This window comes from Lemur catta, chromosome 11 (genome assembly GCF_020740605.2).
Source record: "Lemur catta isolate mLemCat1 chromosome 11, mLemCat1.pri, whole genome shotgun sequence".
In the NCBI taxonomy this organism is placed as follows: Eukaryota; Metazoa; Chordata; class Mammalia; order Primates; family Lemuridae; genus Lemur; species Lemur catta.
Window position 1 is genome coordinate 34,239,597 of NC_059138.1, and position 20,222 is coordinate 34,259,818.

The following is a 20,222-nucleotide window of genomic DNA, read 5'->3' on the forward strand; positions in this document are numbered from 1 at the left end:
GTCACTGGACTAAGTTGCTTAATTCTCCAAGAAAAGTACGGCACGATTTGGTCCCTGCTCACCACTCCTAGTACATTTCAAACTGCTTTCCTACTCTCTTTGCCTTTCTGCAACTCTGCCCTTGCTGGTTTCTCAAATGCCCTAGGATTCCTCTGAACGCAGGACCTGTGCTTATGCGCTCAATCTGCCTGAAACTTTCCTTTTCTTCTCTGTGCATTTCTCTCCTTTCTCTCAAAGTAGGTCCTATTCCCCTATTATAAGTATTTGTGGTTTCAGGACCTCTCTGTTTCATAGTCCTTAGCACAGTTATGATATTACATTTTCGGTGTGATTACTTGATCAATGTTCATCTTTCCCACTAAATCTGAAGTTCCTTGAGAGGGTAGACTATATCTGTTCTTGCACATTTTTGTATCCCACTGCATGGCACCTACAAGGCACTCAATAAATATTTATTAAATTAAGTGAGCTGGGAATTTCAATTTTATTTGTGGATCCAATTATTTTATAATTCCATAGATACAGCTTTATTCTCTAACATTAGCCCTGTTATTTAAACCTTCTAAAACACTAAAGAAATCAAACACATATGAAAGGGCTTCTAAGCATAAACAGTTGAAAGCATGTAGTTATCTATTTAGTCAAAAATTAATTTTTGTCTTTTGTCTTTTACACAGTAGAGATGGTTCTTTAAGGATGTGGTAACTTCCTCCCTCTGTGTGGTTTTGGGAAACTTTGAATACATTTTTAGTATCAATATATACCCAGTTCTAGGCAAGGTTATACACAGAAAAATCTGAAACATCCTCAAAGCCTTTCACGTTTCAATAGAGGGAGCATAATGATTTTACTAGTTGACTTTGTTGTGCAGAGTTTTCTCAGCAGAGTGAACACTAAATCAGTTATCCAGAAAGTTCATGTTAAAGGAAAGATGTTCAAAGAATTATTCCACAAGGCTTCTCATGCCTGGACCTTCAAAGAATACCTACATGGTTTAGTGATACTAAACTATAAATAATTTTGAAGGCAAGAGAGAAGTTTGATGGCTTAATAAGAAAGGGGTTAGTTTATTCTGGACACTGAGGTTGCTGGATGCAGAGCTACTGTTTATAAAGATAAGACTTTTTCTCCTTTTGTAACTGATTTTGGGAATTTCTTAGAAATATCTGCTTTGACTTTCTTCTTTCCTGGGTTTACCCATAAACCAAAAGCTATATAATATTGCAGTGCAGCTGCATAGAAAAAAGTATCCATGATAAATGTCGTTAACTCCTCCCTCTGGCTCATGAGCCATATCCAGCCAAGCAGCAAGTACTGTCACTTCTGTCACATGAGTAAGTCTTGACTCCTACTTGTCCTCTACCTCTCTACCCTGGGAATGCCCTGGCTCAGCATCAGTAACTTCCCAAGCATTGCCCCCACCTCCCAATCCCTCCCTCTCACTGTAGGCAGGGTTCCTTCTGAAATGCAAATGTGAGCACTCCTTCATTTAAAACATTTAAAGGGCTCATGATAACAGCAGCAACAACAACAAATTACTATGAAAATTTTACTATATGCCAAGCACTGGTCAAAGTGTTTTGCATAGATTAACTCATGCTCATGCCCTGGAACAGTAAATCTAGAAACTATTATCAGTCATCGCTATGGTGTAATAATAAAGCTGACATTAATCGAGTGCCTGTTTTGACCAGCCACTGTCCTAAGCACTTAAAAATATTAATTCATCTCCCCTAACAACAACTGGATGAATACATACTGCTAGTATGTCCTCTTAAAAATTGTAGATTAATCAAATCACTGAGTAGGGGTTAAGTAACTTGCCCAAGGTCATACGGCTAATAAGTAGAGAGCTGGCACTCAAACCCAGGCAGCCTAGCTCCATCCAGAGTCCCTGTTCTGAAGCCCTGCTCATGCTGATCTTCCAGATAAGCCCCTAACTTTACAGCCTGGTTTGCAGTGCTTATTTGTCTCTCTTTTCCATCCTTAGTTTTCACTAAGGTTGCATTTGTCCATCTTACATTGTATTCTGCCACACTGAGCTAAACAAATGCTGTCTTAAATGGATCACTCTTCACATAGACTAGCTTGATTAACTTAAGCACTCTCTCTGTTCCTTCTGTAAAGCATTTGTCTGAGTCCTGTGACCTAGAATGCTCACAACTAAAGATTACTCCCCAGTAACACTATGTACCTTTGTTCCCACCAGCTAAAGTGTATGTTTAAAAGAAAAAACTGATTATTCCCAAATGTGCTAGTTGTACCTATTCTTGTACCCATTTAATTTAATTAAATATTATACAAATGGTTGAAACACGAGTAAAAAAAAAAAACACTCAAATGTTTTGAAAGATTAACTTATAATGAGTTTTCTTTTTTAAATGCCTGTCAGATGTGGTGAGACAACTGTGAAAGCCTGGGGGAAATTTGTCAAAAATCTAGAAAGGTTCTGTACTCAAATTTTGTTCGCAAATATCTTTTTCATTCCAATGTAAAGAAACTAAAACTGGAAGTTGTAAACAATGTGGTATGGGTGTGGTTTATGAAAAAAAAAATTTCTTTGAACTTCAACTTTCAGATTTCTACCCAAAGAGAATGACTTCTTATCTCATAAGATTGGTAAATGAATTGTGCATTATATGTTTTATAAGTCAATGTTATGATTAAGTCATGAATGTATAATTTTTATATAATTCTGTGCCTTTCCCAACTTAAAAAAATTGGCCTGGCAATTATTAGTCTAGATTGTGTTGGATGAGAAGATTTCTAATCTCTTGAAATATGGTGCCATGTGTACCATCACACCTGCACTCCAGCCAAACTACAGAACTCAGAGTTCTTCTAATATTAACCTATGATGTGCTTTATGATCTCTCATGTTCTCCCTTTGAACATCCTTTCTTTGTGCCTAAAATGCTTTTTCCTAATCTTCTTTGCCTGCTAACTTCTATTCATTTTTAGTATCAGATATTACCTGTTCTGGAATATCTTTCCAGTCCTCCCAAGACTAGCTGGATGCTCCTATAGATACCTATTAGAAATAACTAACCAGAGGAAAAAATTATAACTAAAAATTGAGGGGACAGATGAATCTGTCCATCCTTTTTACCTTTTTCTTTTCTTTTCTTTTCTTTTCTGGGGAAGATGTGATAGGAAATTCTTCAAAAATATAAATTTAAGGATAAGTAATAAGTTAAACTTTTGTAATCCTAGTATCTTATCCTGAATAAATCTCTAGGGCAATCACAGACTTGACAATGATTTAAAGATTAATGATAATATTGTATTGCTGAGGATAGAACTCATATGACAGGGGAATCATGTAAAATTTTGATTTGAGAATAAGCAGATCTAAAAACTTGTTTTTTTAAAGGTATTATGGTCAGGCTGATTATTTCTAGGGGACAAGTCCTGTTAGTAATAGACATGCAACTGCAGGGCAGATTCCTAAATATGGACACATAACTGAGCCAGTAAATGGCAAAGTATGGTTTAGGTGGTTGTAGAGGTTTCATGGTAAGCCTATTTCATATAATCAAAGTGGTATTTTGTAATCAGGAAAATAATTATAAGCATTTATTATCTAAGTGGGATGATTTTTGACAAGGGTGAAACAGGATTGCTTTTGTTAGAATGAGATAGATAGTCAATCAGAAGATATAGAGATTATGTTAATTATACAGTTCTGGTGCTTAAGAGGGAACACAGGCCCCTTTTGGACTCACTTTCACTGGCAAATAGCTATTTAACTTAAGATGTGCTAGAGCTACAAAGCCGAAGTACTTATATACTTTGCTTCCCTGGTGATCCTTATATAGCGAGCACCCAAAACAAGGGGATGAGTTGAATGTAATTAGGTCCCAATGAGAATCAAGCTACAGTAATCAAAGTAGTATGGTACTGGCATAAAGACAGGCATGTAGACAAGGAATAGAATAGAGCAGAGCACAGAGCCTGGAAATAACTCCATGTGTATAACTGATCTTTGACAAGAGTGCCAAGAACACACAATGGGAAAAGGATATTCTCTTCAACAAATGGTGGTAGGAAAACTGGATATCCATACGCAAAAGAATGAATTGGGCCCTTACCTCACACACACAAATCAACTCAGAGTGGATTGAAGACTTAAGTGTAAGAACCAAAATGGGAAAGCTCCCAGAAAGAAATATAAGGGAAAAGCTTCATGACATTGATCTTGGCAATGATTTCATGAATATAATACTAAAATAATAGTCAACAAAAATAAAGATAAACAACTGGGACTATATCAAACTAAAAAGTTTGTACACAGCAAAGGAAACAATCAACCTGTGGACTATGAGAAAGTATTTGCACACTGTATATCAGGGTTTGATCCATATACAAACTACATATAAGGGTTTAATCTCCAAAATATATAAGAAACTCCTACAAGTCTATATTAAAAAAATATTAATGGAAACCAGCAAATGTATGTACAAGTTGGGCATGAAAAATAGTATAGAGATTCCTCAAAGAACTGAAAGTAGACCTACCATTTGATCCAGCAATTCCACTACTGGGTATTTACCCATAGGAAAAGAGGTCATTTTATCAAAAAGACCCTGGCACTAGAATGTTTATTGCAGCACAATTCACAATTGCAAAAATGTGCAATCAACCCAAGTGCTCATCAGTTCATGAGGGGATTAATAAAATGGTGGTATATGTACACCATGGAGTACTACTACTTAGCCATAAAAAAAAATTAATACCTTTTGCAACAATCTGGATTGAACTGGAGACCATCCTCCTAAGTGAAGTATTACAAGAATGGAAAAACAAACACTATATGTACTCACTATTAAATTGGAACTAACTTATGAGCGGTCATGTGCACAGATGGAAGTAAAACTCAGTGGAAATCATGCAGGGGGGAGGAGGGAATAGGGAAATCATACCTAACTTACACAATATACAGTATCTGGGTGATAGGCACACTTATAACTTTGACTCAAGCAGTACAAAAGGAATCCATGTAACCAAAATATTTGGTCCCCCATAATACTCTGAAACAAAAAAAAAAAAAAAAGAAAGAAAAAAAAAAGACGTATAAAGCCACAATAATCATGACAGTGTGATATTGACATAAACATCAATGAAAAAAAATAGCATCCAGAAATAGACTGATCCATATATAGTGAATTAATTTTTGACAATGGTACCAAATTAATTTAAGGATAGTCTTTTCAAAAAAATATGCTGGGAAAGTTGTATAACCATATGCAAAAAAAAAAAATGAAACTTGAACCATACCTTGCACTATATAAAAATTATTATAAATGGCCTAATATAAATCTAAAAGAAGAAAACATAGGAGAAAATCTTTAAGTTTGGATTAGGCAATGATTTCTTATGGTAAGAAAAGCATGTACCACAGAAGAGAAAAAAATGATAAAACAGACTTCATCAGAATTGAAAGTCTGTATTCTTTATAGGAAAAAAACTTAAGAAAATGAAAAATGCACAGCACAGATTAGGGGGACATATTTGCAGAAACATATATCTGATAAAATATTTACATCAAGAATCAAAAAAAATATGTCCCAAAATGAAGTCCTCAGAAGCTGCTGCAGAATCAAGAGTTTTTCTCTAACCTTCTCCTGCCCCCTGTCTATCAGTCCCATTCTGCCCCTAGGCTAGCTTAGAAACTAGCATTCCTCTTCCCCAAGGCAGGTCATAGAAACCAGAACCCATTTTCCCCAAAGCCAGCCTTAAAACCTAAAAATATTACTCTAACTTTCCCTCCACCTCTCTGTATAAAGAGTAGCCATAAAGAAATTGTCTGACTTACCTTGTTTGACTGTAGGTCATAAAACCTTCATTCCAGAGAGGGTCTTGCACCACACCCACAAGGAAGGACCACATGCTCAGAGAAGCCAAGAAGAATCTAGACAGACAGGCTTTGCTGGACGTCTCCACTCAGTCTATTAACATTAGATCATACCCTTTTTGTCCAATCATATGTCTATATAACTGTATATACTATGCTGAACCTAAGCATAAAAATGGGAAATTTCCCCCATATCTTTGGGTCTTCATTCTGTCTACTGTGAATATACAAATTTGTCTGCCTTGTCTACAATTAATCTTCCTTTCGAGTTGACTTTTCAGCGAAACTTCACGAGGCCAAGGGGAAGTTCTTTTTGGTTCTTTTTCAAATGTCTGTCTTAAAAATATGGTAATCTTCATTACTCATGTTTTTAATTCCCTTTTTATTTTAAAAAAGTATTTAAAGATGTATGATTTATATTCATAAATTCAGCATTTGAAGTCCTTGGGGGTCATCTAAGTCTGCTGGTTTATTGTTTATCCTGACTCACTAATGGTGGCTGTTTCCTCATGAGATCTGTTATTTTGGATTGTGGATTCCTGTTGCCTGGGACTTATCTATAGAAAACCTGAAAACCAGATTTGAGGGATTATCCCTGAAGAGATTTATATTTGCCACTGTGAGATGCCTGGGGCCAATTAAAGTTAATTCTTAACTTTCCCAAGCCATCCAAGTAGTGTAAATTTGAACCTTAATCTCCCCTGAGAGCAGAATGTATATTCTCAAGGGAGAGCTTTTTCCCATCGAGAGGACAACCCTAGATAGGGTTTTATTTTCCTTTCCTCATGGTAAATTATTTTTTTCTGGTCCTATCTACTAGTGATGATAAAAAGAGTTAGTTCTGATTTCTGATCTGTTTGGGTCCTGAGCCCTTGACTCCTGGTCCCTTTGAGACAATGAAAGCCTGAAGACTTGGATCCAGGGAGCAGTAAACATCCTCAGAGCAGCTACTGCTTTGCATAATGAGAAAAATCAATAGAATGCTTTGAAAAATAAAGAAATAATACCTTCAATCAATTATGAATTATTAATACGAAGTACCTAAATTAGGAACGTGTGTGTCTGTGTGTGTTTATTTATTTGGGAAATACTTTTAGCAAGAATTCCTTCCCTCCTTGTGGTATCAGAAATTACATGGACAATACTTTGTATTCAACTGATGGCATTCAAAAGATTCAAAGACTTATAAAACATTGTTTTCAAGGTCAAATCAAATTGGAGGCAATGATTCTTCATTCCATTTATAAAACCTGGGTAACTTGTCTTGGTAGAGCTAGTACTAAAAATGCCTTTTTTTTTAGACAGGTAGTTAGAATACCATACAGAACTCATTTTTGACTGTCAAAACCAAAATTATTTGCAAGCCATAGATACCTACAACCTTGTAGGCTGACACCTCACTTAACTGGTAAATCACCTAAAAGATTATCTTGTCTTCTTTTATGTGAATTCAAGAGCACAAAGCTATTTAAAATTCTTTCTTTAAAGAAATTCTATTAGGAGCAGTATATTTCTTTGGCAGTCCTAAAAGGATCTAGTCCAATATTTTAACATCATATTTTTTTAAAGCCACTTTGGTTTATTCTTTAAAAAGTTAGATTGAAACCTGAGACACAGATATGCACCATGTATGTGGGATGAATCTTACCAGGGGTCTATAGCTCAAAGAGCTCTTTCAAAACTGTCTGCTATCTGGTATTAACATAGCAGTATTCAAATATGCAAGAGACTAGTAGGTAAAAATACAGATAGAATGTGCTTTCACCTACTATTCTCTGCATATTTGGATATTCACAAATAGATAGTGTTTTCACACGTAAATTTTAGAATGCTCCCAAAGGACATAAGAATAAAAGAAAAAAAAAGATTCATTGTACCATTAAAAATAGTCTATAGTTGCAGCACAACTGTGGCAAAAGGAAATTATTGAGGCGTAGTTCAGGTAATTTTAAGAGACTGATGCTAATAGATAGCAAAGGCTGAACATGTTCTGAATTATAAAATGAAATAAAATAATGGACAAAGGAAGACAATAGCAGTAATAACTACCACTTATTGGGTTCTAACTATATATCAGAACTATATTCATTGCTTTTTTTAGAAACAGTCTCAACTAAAAGAGAATCCATTTACCAAGTGTTTAATATATGCCACTTTCATCCATAGAATAGCTTTTTGAATTAGGTATTATTATTTGCCCAGTTGTGTAAACGAGGAAACTGACAAGAGCTTTGTCAACTTTCCCAGATCATATAAGCTTGAAAATGTTACGATATAAAAGCCAAGGTAGGCTGGCTCCAGAGACTATGCTGTGTAAAAAGTCTCTATTATATTTTCATCTAACTATTAATAATAAGCTTTATCTTATCCTGGTTAGGGTATGTCTTATTAATTCCATTTTAAAGATGAACAAATAGAAGTAGAAACTCTAAGTAAGTTGTACAAGATTACTTGTGAGTAATAATGTCTACATTAAAACTGGTTTAGTCTGTTTCCAGAATCTATGTACTTTCTACTATATTATTCTGCTGCTGTGGCATTATATTTTATTAGTCATTCATTCATTTAGTCATTCGTTTAACAAGTATTTGTTGAGCACTGTGTGCAATGTATTCTTCTGGGCTCTGTATATACTGTAGTGAACAAGAATGGCATGGTTTCAAAGATTGCATTCTAGTGGGGAGAAATAAAAAATAAACAAATAAATCCATAAATGCATATCAAGTGTTAGGTGCGATAAAGAAAAATAAAGCATTGTAAGTGGCTAGAAAATAATGAGATAAAGGGTGTATTTAAATTTTTTAGGCAAGATGGTCAATGCAAGGAAACATGCAACTGTCACTGGTATGTTTATGATGTTGCTTTCTATCTTAAGTACCTTGACTCCTTGATTTTATGACATTGAAACTCAATCTGGGTTTTATATTATTCTTCTGGTTTCTAGAAGAATATGCTTGATTTAAAACCCACCATGTCATCGCACAGATGATTTTATGCTGGTTTTACTTTGTAATTCTGGAATGGTTATTTGAAGAGACAAAATTGGTAATTTTTTTTCTAAGTATTCAAAATAGCCAGCTTAATAAGGTGGGACTTATTTGGAGAGAATGCCTTGCCAACAATCAAGTAAAGGGTCTTCTGCCTGTCATCAGCACTGGATGTGGGATATTAGTTCTCAGAGGCAATCTCATAATAAAAGTAGTAGTGATGTCAAGAACTAATTGACTGATTTTAATTGAAGAACACTTATATTGCAAAGTATATGATGGTAAGATGTGTTCAACTTGTTTTTTGCTTTTCTTTAGAAAGCTGAAAACTTTCTTCCCAGTAGTAATTAAAAATAAACAGCAGTCATTAACTTACTGTGGGCTTCTAATGGATTCAACATTGCTTCCTTGCATGAATGACTTTCTGATCTAAAGAAAAGTAATTTAACACTGAAATTATCTTGAAAATTAAAAACCATCCTAGATAATGAATAGTTTCAATTTCTATAACACGAATTTATGTGTAGTTTTCATTTTTAATATATTCTTCCATACATATACAACTTGCTAACTAACAAAAATGGTCTCATAGGGACACCACCTCCAAGAACAGCATGCCAAGTTCAGTCTCTGAACTCTGTAGCCTTGGAGGTAGTATTTATTCATTCATCTAATCAGCCAACATTTATTGAGAAGCTTCTTCAGGCATTTTCCTGAGTGCTTTGGGGAACAAAAGGAAAAAAAAAAGCAGTCTCTGCCCCCAAAAGAATATATTATTTTGGGATTAGAATAATATTTTATCCTAATCTTACCTTATTTAATTAGTTGTATCATAATTTATTGAACCAATTCTGTGTTGTTGTATATTTAGGTAAATTGGGGTATTTTTGGGTTTTTTTGCTATAAAAAGCCTGGGTTGAACTCCTCTGATAACAAATATTTGTCCATATTTCTAATTTTTTTAGGATGGATTTCTACAAGTAGCATAACTAGGTCAAAAGGCATGAACATTTTAGTCTCCTAAAATTTTGTGAAAAATTGCCCTAAAATGGAAATATAGGCAAAAAAATGTATCATTTTACATTGCTACCAGCACTGCATGAAAGAGCCTTTTCCTACTTCCTTTTCTTGCCAGCATTAAGAATCTGGAATGTTCTGCCAAATGTGTATTTTTTTTTTTTTTTTGAGACAGGGTTTTGCTCTGTTTCCCAGGCTAGAGTATAGCAGCAGCATCATAGCTCACTGCAACTTTGAACTCCTGAGCTCAAGCGATCCTCCTGCCTCTGCCTCCCTAGTAGCAGGGACTACAGGCACATGCCGCCATGCCCGACTAATTTTTCTATTTTTTTTTTTTTTTTTAGAGATGGGCTCTCACTCTTGCTCAGGCTGATCTCAAACTCCTGGCCTCAAGCAGGCCTCCCACCTCGGCCTCTCAAAGTGCCAGGATTACAGGCTTGAGCCACTGCCCCTGGCCTAAATGTGTATCATTGATCATTGATCTTTAGTTTTTCAAAATTGCCAAAAAGTTACTCATTTTTTAAGGATAATTTAGTGCTGATCAAAAAATTTCAAGTGATATTGTTAGTTTATATCTAAGAAGAAATCATCCAGATTATTTTCTTTCCTTTTTTTTATTATATATGCCAAAATTTAGAGTATTAAGAAGTATGAAAGTGTTCTCCATTGGTTTGAGAAGTTTGACTAAAACAACAATGAAGATTGCAGCTGTCTATGAGTCAGTTGGAAGAGTTGAATGTTGACACAAAAGCACGTGTCAAAAATCAAATAGATCTCTATTTTGCTAGGGCCTATTGAATTTCATAAGTACTTATTGAGGATATTATCAAATAAATTAAGTACCAACACATTATGTTTGATGCTAATGCATTTTATTTAAGCAGAAAATTCCTACCTATAGAATTAATAATACTGTGGATATGTTTACAGGAACCTAACCCCATCTTACTTAAAAATGAAGTTATGAAGAAACTTCATGGTTAACTTGTCTGTTACATCTTTATAACATTTTTGCCCTTACTGAGTTTGTATGCTTGGCTGTTTGATCTCCTTTCTGCTCTTATCTCAATGGTTACACTGTTTTTTTCTAGAACCATTGGACACAAAAATCGGTATGTCAAAGTCCCCCGTGGTCACATCTGGGTTGAAGGTGATCATCACGGACACAGTTTTGACAGTAACTCTTTTGGGCCGGTAAGTCATCTTTTATCTTGTTGCTGATATAATTGGATTTCAAAAGTGGGAACGAAAGTATGTCAGATAGATTGCTCAGGTAAGTCAGCCAAGACTAATCATGAATTTTATAGTGAAACAGTTTATGTTTGAAAATTTCATTTTAAGTATTGTAAACATATAACATGAGCTATCAAGGTGTATATTTGTATGTGCATGTGTGTGTGTTTCATAAAAAAGAACTTAGAAACTTCAACAAAGTGCCAAAAGATGCTTTTTAGCTGGGCCTGAGAATGAAGTTATATAACACAGATTAACAGAAGGAAAGCATGCAAATTTAACATAAGTTTTAAGGGGTACAGGAGCCCTCATAAAGAAATGAAGACCCAAAGAAATGGCAAGACCTACATACTTTTGTATTAGATCGAACAAAGAGGTAATTATGAAAAAGTAACTTAATTATGTGGGGAGACTAAAGAAAGATAAGAATTATTTTAACAAGGTCTATTTGTACAGAATTGTCTCTGCTATTACGCCCAATAGAAGACTGTTTCTTTTCTCTTGATATAAGGAGGGCATCATTCACATGAAAGTTTTTATCTCCTGTTTTCAGAAATAGAAGGGGAAGATTTGAATCCCCTTCTTGCATCTGCTGTTTTTCAAGTGCCCATAGCTTCAAGTAATCCTTATATCATAAAGTGGCATATTTTGGGGTGGCATATTCTGACACTCTTCATAAGTAACATTTTCTAAGCATTTAATTTGTAGCAGAAGTGCAGGCATTCCTTATTCTATGATTATATTCCATAAAATATGTGACTAAGCTGATATTTTATGAATTTTTTCATGTTGAATGCATACAGAAATTTTCTATTTGTGAATCCCTGCAGTGGCTCATTATATAAAGTGAAAAATCTTTTAGGTAATGGAAACTATTCCTGATTTCTAATTATCTAGACTGTTTAAATACTTGGATCTTCACCCATTACATTTTCCTAAAGCTAGACATATCTATACTTGTTATGTATATATAGGTTGAGCATCCCTAATCCGAAAATCTAAAATCTGAAATGCCCCAAAACCCAAGACTTTTTGAGTGCCAATATGATGCTCAAAGGAAATGCTCATTGGGGCATTTTAGATTTCAAATTCTTGGATTAGGGAAGCTCAATAAGTACGTATAATGCAAATATTCAAAAATCTGAAATTCAAAACACTTCTTGTCCCAAGCATTTTGGATAAGAGAAACTCAACTCGTGTAAGTTAATATTGAGTACCTTTAGAAATGTTTGTGAAAAAAATTTATCCACATTGTTTCATCTAAAATTAAATGGTGGTCTCTAATAAAACAATTTCCTTCAGATATTATGAAGGACCACTATTATGTTACTAAGGAGCAGCCACTTTGACTCACCTTTGGCTAAAATATAATAATTGAACTGGGGTTAGATTAGCGTATGGATATGTGGCAGATAATTTTAGGGGACTAATCCTAGTTCTTTTTGCTAGTTGCAACGATGATAATAAATACTTATAAGGCCTTTTCTCACTTTTGAATCATAATTATTACAAAAATGTAATCTAATACCAAAAATGAGACAAACCTTTCGGAAAATTGTAGGTCACTTATAGTATAGAAGTGACTGTTGTGAAGAAATTTAGTAGCAATCTGAAAGTGAAAATAAATTACCTAAAAGCCATTTTATTTCTCTTTCATCATAGTTGTGATTGGATATGAAGTGTTTCCATTATGCATAATATCTCTATGAAATATCTTTATGCTAACCCTCTTGAATATATCATCATTGCACAGTGGTAGAAAATGTCTTATAGTCTCATAATATGGATTCACTAATTTATGACTTTAGTTTGAATTTCTAGCGTGAAAAATATCTTTTGTAAGTTTCCTTTAAAATTATGGTAATTGCCTGGAAGTGTTACTAGATTTTACTGGATTATGTGTATTAAAGATGTATGATGACTCTGATGTGTTGGTTTGTGATTGCTCAGAATACTTTCTAAGCATTTCTCTGAGCAGTTCTTTTGCTTTGTGAAAGAAATTAGTATCTTTTCTTTTACCACCGCTAATTCCATGTAGAACACATTAATACATCTTTTATTATACCCAGGCTGTTCTTTGCCAGCACTCAAAAGTAATTGATTATTACAGGTATTGATGAATGTTCTACTTGCTTTAAAATGGAAGCACATAAAAAGCAAGTTTTGTATTTGTATGTGTGCGTGCATAGCTGTGAATTTTCAAATAGTCATTTTTAACCTCTTCAGATCAGCAGACTCTTCATCAATTAAAAATGCATGCAGCAGTTCTTTCTCCCATTTATTATACATATTCATTTCAGTACTTACATTTGACCTATTCTCATACATAGTCATTCTTTGTGGTGAAAAGACAAATGCAATTCTTTTCATGGCCTAGCTTGTACTTTTTCTATCTTTGAGGTTTTTCTATCATTTTTATCTAGCTTTAAGTCATGAGCAACTGAGATACTTTCACTATTTGCTGCATAGTGATGTGTGAAACTCTACTATCTAAAAATAAATCTAAAATACATTATTTATTTTAACTACATTGACAAAAGGACATTAGAAGAAAAACTTTTGACTTAAATATTTTAAGGCAAAGATAATCTTTCCAATATGTATAAATGTATTTTGATTTTTAGGTTTGTGATCATAGTGTCACCTTGTGAGCAATTTGTGTGCAGGGACCATGAAGCAGAACTGAACAATTTGGATGCAGAAACTATGCATGATATACTGCCTCTATCTGAGAATGGAAACTGCAAGTTATACTAAACATGAAATCTTTTTAGTTCCAAGTCCCTTGGAAAAGAGCTAATTCAATCACTTATTTCATTGATACCTAATTAAATAAAATATTAGCTGCCTGGAGTATTTTCTTGAAGGAAATATACCTAATAGAAAATGATAGATTTAAATAATAAATGACCATTACAAATACTGTTTATTAATGAAATCAGCTGATGGTCTGAGAGTGATGATATATAGGAAGGTATGGAAAATGAGGATTAAAATTCCATAGCATTCCTTTTGAAGTTTATGAAGTGCAAAAAAAGTTTTTCGTTTTTTAAAAACTAGTGAAAAAGCAAAGGAGAAAAGCAAAATTCATGTTTTCATATCATGAAAAGCCTTTAATTTATGCCTTCAAGACACATTTTTGAGCATCTACTATTTGTCCACCTTGATTTTGGTCTATGGATCCTGATGGGTGGGAGGGATCTGGAGAATAAGACTTGTATTAACTGGAGAGAGATTGCTAAATTAGGTGCTGTATGTGGGAAATGGACATTTTAAGAGGTTTAGTATCTAGTCATACCTATTTTGAATTTTTTCCCTATATTGTGCATTTTTGGTTAAAAAAAATGCAATATGTGTTAACTAGGACAGCAAGAATAAGATTCTTGGAGTTGCAGGAAGGATGAAAGGAAGGCACCTTTTGATATTAGACCACATAACAAAGAGAGGAATTGGGATGGAGTTTTGGGAAACATGTAAAATAATCAGAGATCCTAAGGGCAGAGATTCAAGTCATGGATAATAAGGAGTACACTGAACCTGTGAGTCTTCCTAATCCTTTGGACATTGTCACCGAGTATGAAAAAAAAAATGCCCTGATGCCCATAAGGAGCAGGTAAGAAGGTCAATAGAGACAGCCATGACTGATGTCTAATCCCCACCCTCCAGAAAGGACAGACTAGAGGGGAGGCTCACAGTCAGGCCACCACAGCAGAGTGTAACCAGTACTCTAAGTGGGGGTATGGCAGAGCCTCTCAGAGGAGTAGAGCGTTTGTGTACTACAAACTCATACGAAAAACCTATGCAACCTCCTCAGTGGATTTGGTAGAACAGTGTTCTAAAATCAGTGAAAATAGTAACTATCTGGTAAAATCTTACATTACATAAAGCACTCTAGATGCTGTATGTTTTGTGAATGGAGTGATTTTATGCCTGCAGTGGTTCAGGGTTTCAGCTGCATTGAAAATATTCTGCTTATACAATACAGAATTATCTTGTGGACATATGAGAATAAATTGACATTTCATTTTATTTATTGTTGAAGTGTAACATTTTCCTTGTGTAAGCTCTCTAGAGCAGTTAGAATAGCTTTTATTTAAAATCAGCCATTTTCAAATAAAGAAAAAGATCATTAGACTGTGTTGACAAGCTCCACATAAAGTGTTCTTCTATTCACACTTTCTTTGAAAAACGTTGCTTAGACTTTAATTGGTTTTATTTTCTTATTGTCTTGTAGTACATGCTTATTCATTAAAAATTTTTGTTAGGAACTAAAATAATGTATATTTTATAGAAAAATAATGGTAACACCAGTCCTTTGAGTTTTGAAGTCATAAAGTCTTACCTTGGTGTTTTTATTCAATTTTTGTTTCTCACAGTCCCTTAAACAGTGCTAGAACCTCACAATGCCACAGGTTTTACTTAAATATAATTTTCACTTAACTGGTATAGGCAAAGGCATGCATTTCATAAAAAGATCAAAACCAATTAAAAGAGGTGACATATTAATGAAAATATCTGTATAACCAATGATAGTTAAGTCTCAGAAGAAAGCCCATTCTCTAAAGCAATGTTTAAAACCAAGAAATACCTACACAGCAAAAAGAAACAAAAAGCCCCTCAGGATTAGCTTCACTATTAGTAGGATTTGTTGCTGTACAGTTAGGATATCAAAAAAATATATGATTTTAAAAAGAGATCATGGAAGCATAACATAGTGGTAAACTAAACAGTGTCACCCCTACCCCCAAGAACAGAGGTTATCTAAGCTGCTGTTTCTACCAATCAAATTCTGTCCTCTGTCTTAATTATTCTGCTAGTGTAGAAATCATTTTCCACATGATTTCATTTTTAGATAGGAGAATGTCAGCTGAATTGTCACTAGACTCCATTACTATGGCAGATACTGTTCCTTGGGGCCGTTTAGTTACAGAATTAAGCATGTTCATTTTATTAGAAATGTATATTTATTGACAATGGTTCAGGAGCCAAGATTCAGTGCAATATATGCTGGATTATTAGCAATTTTATAAGCTCTTAGAATTTTTTTAAGAAGTGGATTTGGAGCCTTTATCTTACTTGTAAGAGAAAATAGAAAATATGAGGGGCCCATAAGTGATTAAAAAAAAACAACATGCTATCAAACATACTGTGATTCAAGGTTTGAGATTGAATTTCCTCATTTACATGGACATGTATTTATAAAATGTTTGGTGGGTAATTGTTTGCTCTCTACTTCTCTTAATAAACACCAAACTATGAAAATGACTTTATAAACACCAAACTATGTAACTGACTCTCTTTTGACTGAGCTTCTGAGAGATAACATTCCTTGGAAATTTTTAATTTTCCTAAAGCTTCTTGGGTAATCTTAAAAACTTTGTTCTGAGTCAGTATCTTATTAGTTATATTTACTGAAGTGACTTGCAAAAGAAATGCAAGATCAGTTTGATTGTGAGTGACTTGGGTGATTCTTTTCTGTATAATGGAGCCAATTACGAAGCCTATAGTAAATCACAACTATGCTTTTAGATATTATCCGTAGGAAGATCCATGTGATTTTTGTGGTATATTCATATTTGTCCAACTTTGTGTATCAATCAAGTAAAAATGCAATTTTTTATTACAGTAGTCAAAATCAAAGCCATGAAGTATATCCTATTAATAGGGCATCACAAATGACCTGGCTTTTGCACTAAATAGAAGTGATTTCTGCAATATGACTTCTGGATAATTCTGCTCCAGACCATCCTTCTGAAAAGGATTTATTCTGAAAAGAACTCTGATCTCAGCATTCTGTTTCTTAAAACAATATTATCAACCCATGGCACTCATATACTCAATGAAGAAATGTTAGAAGCCTTCCCTTTAAATCAGAAACACAGCAAGAAAGCCCACTTTTACCACTTCTGTTTGACATGATGCTAAAGGTCATTGCCAGTGCATAGTAAGACAGGAAAGAGGAATAAAAGATGTAGAAATGGGAGAGGAAGATTCCAAACTCTATTTTTCATAAGTATGATATTGCTTACTTAGAAAACCCAAGAGTAATCTGTAGAACTGTTGAAACAGTTAATGCAAATTTATTAGTATAGTATATAAGCTATTTATAATGGAGCATGGCTAGATATCATCAACAAATAAAAAAAAACATACTTTTAAAGAATTCACCATTTAAAATAACAATAAAAATTTATGATATTGGTTACTTCTGGAAAGGATGGGAGTGAATGTGATTGGGAGGAGGGTACAGGGACACCAACTTGTACTTATATCTTAAGATGGCGAGTGTGCCGACATTTGTTGTATTATGCTTTATACCTTTTATGTCTGGAATATACAATAGAATATTTTTAAAGGCTGCATAAGTAAAATTACTAAAAATTAGCATCAGTGACTATATTACTGAGATCTTTCCCTAACATTAGGGCATGGAAGTCCATATACCGTGTCTGAATACTTAATAGCTATAAATCAAGTATTAAATGAAATATGTTACTTTTTCTTAATTTGGTAAGTATACCTCTATATGGCTAAAACCAGCAAACATATCAGAGATTACTGAATTATTGTTACAACTCTGAATATTCTGTTGAAAGGTCTGTGATGCTCAGAAGAGCAATTAAATATAAACATATATAATTCATAAATTATATTTATTAATAAATTTTTTCTGGCCTCCATTTCAGGAAAATTATTCTGTCATTATAATAAAGATTTTCACATAATTTGCATTCTATTGACAATTGTATAAAGAATTAAAATGTAATTGTAGTTAGAGTATAGATAATTTGAATAAATATTAATCAAAATGTAAATGAAAAATAAATGTAAAAAGTTAAAAAGTAAATTTTTTAACACCTTCAAAAAAGATTGTTTTGTAAAATATCAAAATGTATCTTTTAAAATCAAAGCCAAAAAAAAAAAATCAAAGCCAAAAAATAAAATCAAAGCCAAAATATAAATAACTACTAATTACCATAAAAATTATATTGGGATTATTTGAATGAACCTAAATTTTTAACTATTTAAATAATTAATTGTCTTATGATATATTTGTATAAAATATGTAATATTTACAGGTTTAGGGTTTAATTTCTATGTGGCTGTCAATGTAAAGAGTATCATGCTCCATGCCTGTCATATCCTGAACTACATAAATGCAAATTTAAGAGTAATATGAATTGTTTAATATTCACAAATTTTCCTTTTTAGTCATGCACAACTGTGGTGAATGCTGTGTTTTCCTTAGTACCTCTAGAATCACAAATTGAAACATGAAAAGAAATAAGAACAGAGGCACTCAGCACTCCTGGCAAATGATGCTGTCTTGTATGAGAATCTGTTGCCTTCGTGCTCAGAAGGCTTGTCAGGTCATTTAATTTGCTTCTTCTCTTAGCTAAGTGCTTACATGGCTGAAATCATCCCTGTGATCAACTGACAAACTTTTATGGCATTTGGAATCAGTCAACATTTTTTTTTTTTTAGAACACAAAAGATGTGGAAAAGCATTTTTCTTCGTCCTTAATGATGTTAGTTTGTTAAAAGTAAATACTTCATGAATAATCAGGGTTAGGATGTCACACATTGCTAGTGCTGAATGCCAGATCTCGAGTGAGACTGGGACCCATGTGTTCTTTAATAAATTTATTTTTTGTAAAATTTGTGATATGCAGGTTCCTCAAAAACACAAGCACCAAAATGTATTCCCTTCTGCCTAGGACTAAGGGCAATATAACTCAAAGGAACTGGTCTAAACTCATTAGTATGACATTAAAACCCCTTTGAATCTGTCCCCAAATTTTCCATATCCATCTTTCCTCCTTACCTGTGAATGCCTATGCCTTGACCATTCCCTAAATCTACCATTTGGTTTTGCATCTCTGTATCTCAGGACATGTTGTCATTTCCTCTCCCTTACGTTGTCTTCTGCCTGCCCACCTCAATCTGGAGAATGACCACCTCCAGACCTACTCCAATGTGAAGCTTTGCTTCTGACTGAGTCCATTATCCCACAGAGAATTTACAGTGTAATTGCAGAGTGACTTTGTGTATGTAGAGAAAACTGAGCTTTGCCAAGGTAGATAGGGGAGCTAACTCATCCTTGTATCCCTGTATTCTTCAAGTGGGAATAGAGTTTAACAGCTGTTTCATGACACAATTAATGACCAATTTGTGAGACGCGAAGATTCATCTAGTTCAGTTAACTGTGGCCCTTGGACCAAATCTAGCCCATGCCTGTTTCCGTATAAAAACAGTTATATTGGATCACAGCCACACTTTGTTTTTCATATTGATTGTGGCTGCTTTCCCACTGTAAGGACTGAGTTAAGTACTTGTAACAAAGACCTCTGGCCCGCAGTCCTAAAATATTTACTACCTGGCTTGAACAGAAAAAAAGTTTGCCAACCTCTGATCTTGTGAATTAGTAATAGAGAACTTTAGAAAGATTAGTTAAGGACTCATTATGTTTGGCCTTGAACATGAAGGTCAGAAATTTGAACAGTATCTGGAAGGCACTAAAAAGCCACTTACATTTTGGAACAAGAGGGTAAAAAGAAGGGAAAGTCTGGCAAGACTGATTTGGGAAAATTATGACTGAAAGGTTAAATTGGAAATAGGTTATAGGTAGAGAATGTAATTATCTGATGATTGTATTTGTTCAAGTGGGAGATGATTAAGCGCTAGAATAAGGTGGCAGTAATAAAAATAAGAAGTGGATTGACGTGAGTGTAATAAAAATAAGAACTGGATTGACATGAGTGTCCTTAGGAACCAATAATTGATTGGATATGTGTTAGATTCTGTTGCCTAGAATTAACTCACCACGTCTGTTAGGGAAATTCACTAGCTGCAATACTGAACTACCTTCATGCTCACCTCTATGGGTCAAACCCTAAAGTTAAGCATGAGGAGTAGTCTTGGTTACCTGATGAGAATTGTGTTGCCTTATAAGGATTAGGTTTGCTTGCCTGTCCTTGGGAGCTATATCGAGTCTTCATGACTCATTAAAACGTATAGGCAAGTAGTATTCCATGAAAGCTCTGATCTGTTACACCTGCCATCCATGTCCACTGATGCACCTCCGCCATTTCACAGGCCTTCTCTGCTCTCTTCTGTAAAGTTCTCGCTTG

General features: G+C 34.1%; 1 protein-coding gene across 2 annotated transcripts in view; it reads left to right on the forward strand.

The window, feature by feature from the left end:
- The window catches only part of IMMP2L (inner mitochondrial membrane peptidase subunit 2), a 1,016,843-nt gene that overhangs the window by 821,303 nt on the left and 175,318 nt on the right, over window positions 1-20,222 (forward strand). For both annotated transcript variants that reach the window (XM_045565136.1, XM_045565137.1), the window contains exon 6: window positions 10,950-11,052. In XM_045565136.1, coding sequence (XP_045421092.1) covers window positions 10,950-11,052 — 103 coding nt within the window. The remainder of the gene's footprint in view (window positions 1-10,949; window positions 11,053-20,222) is intronic.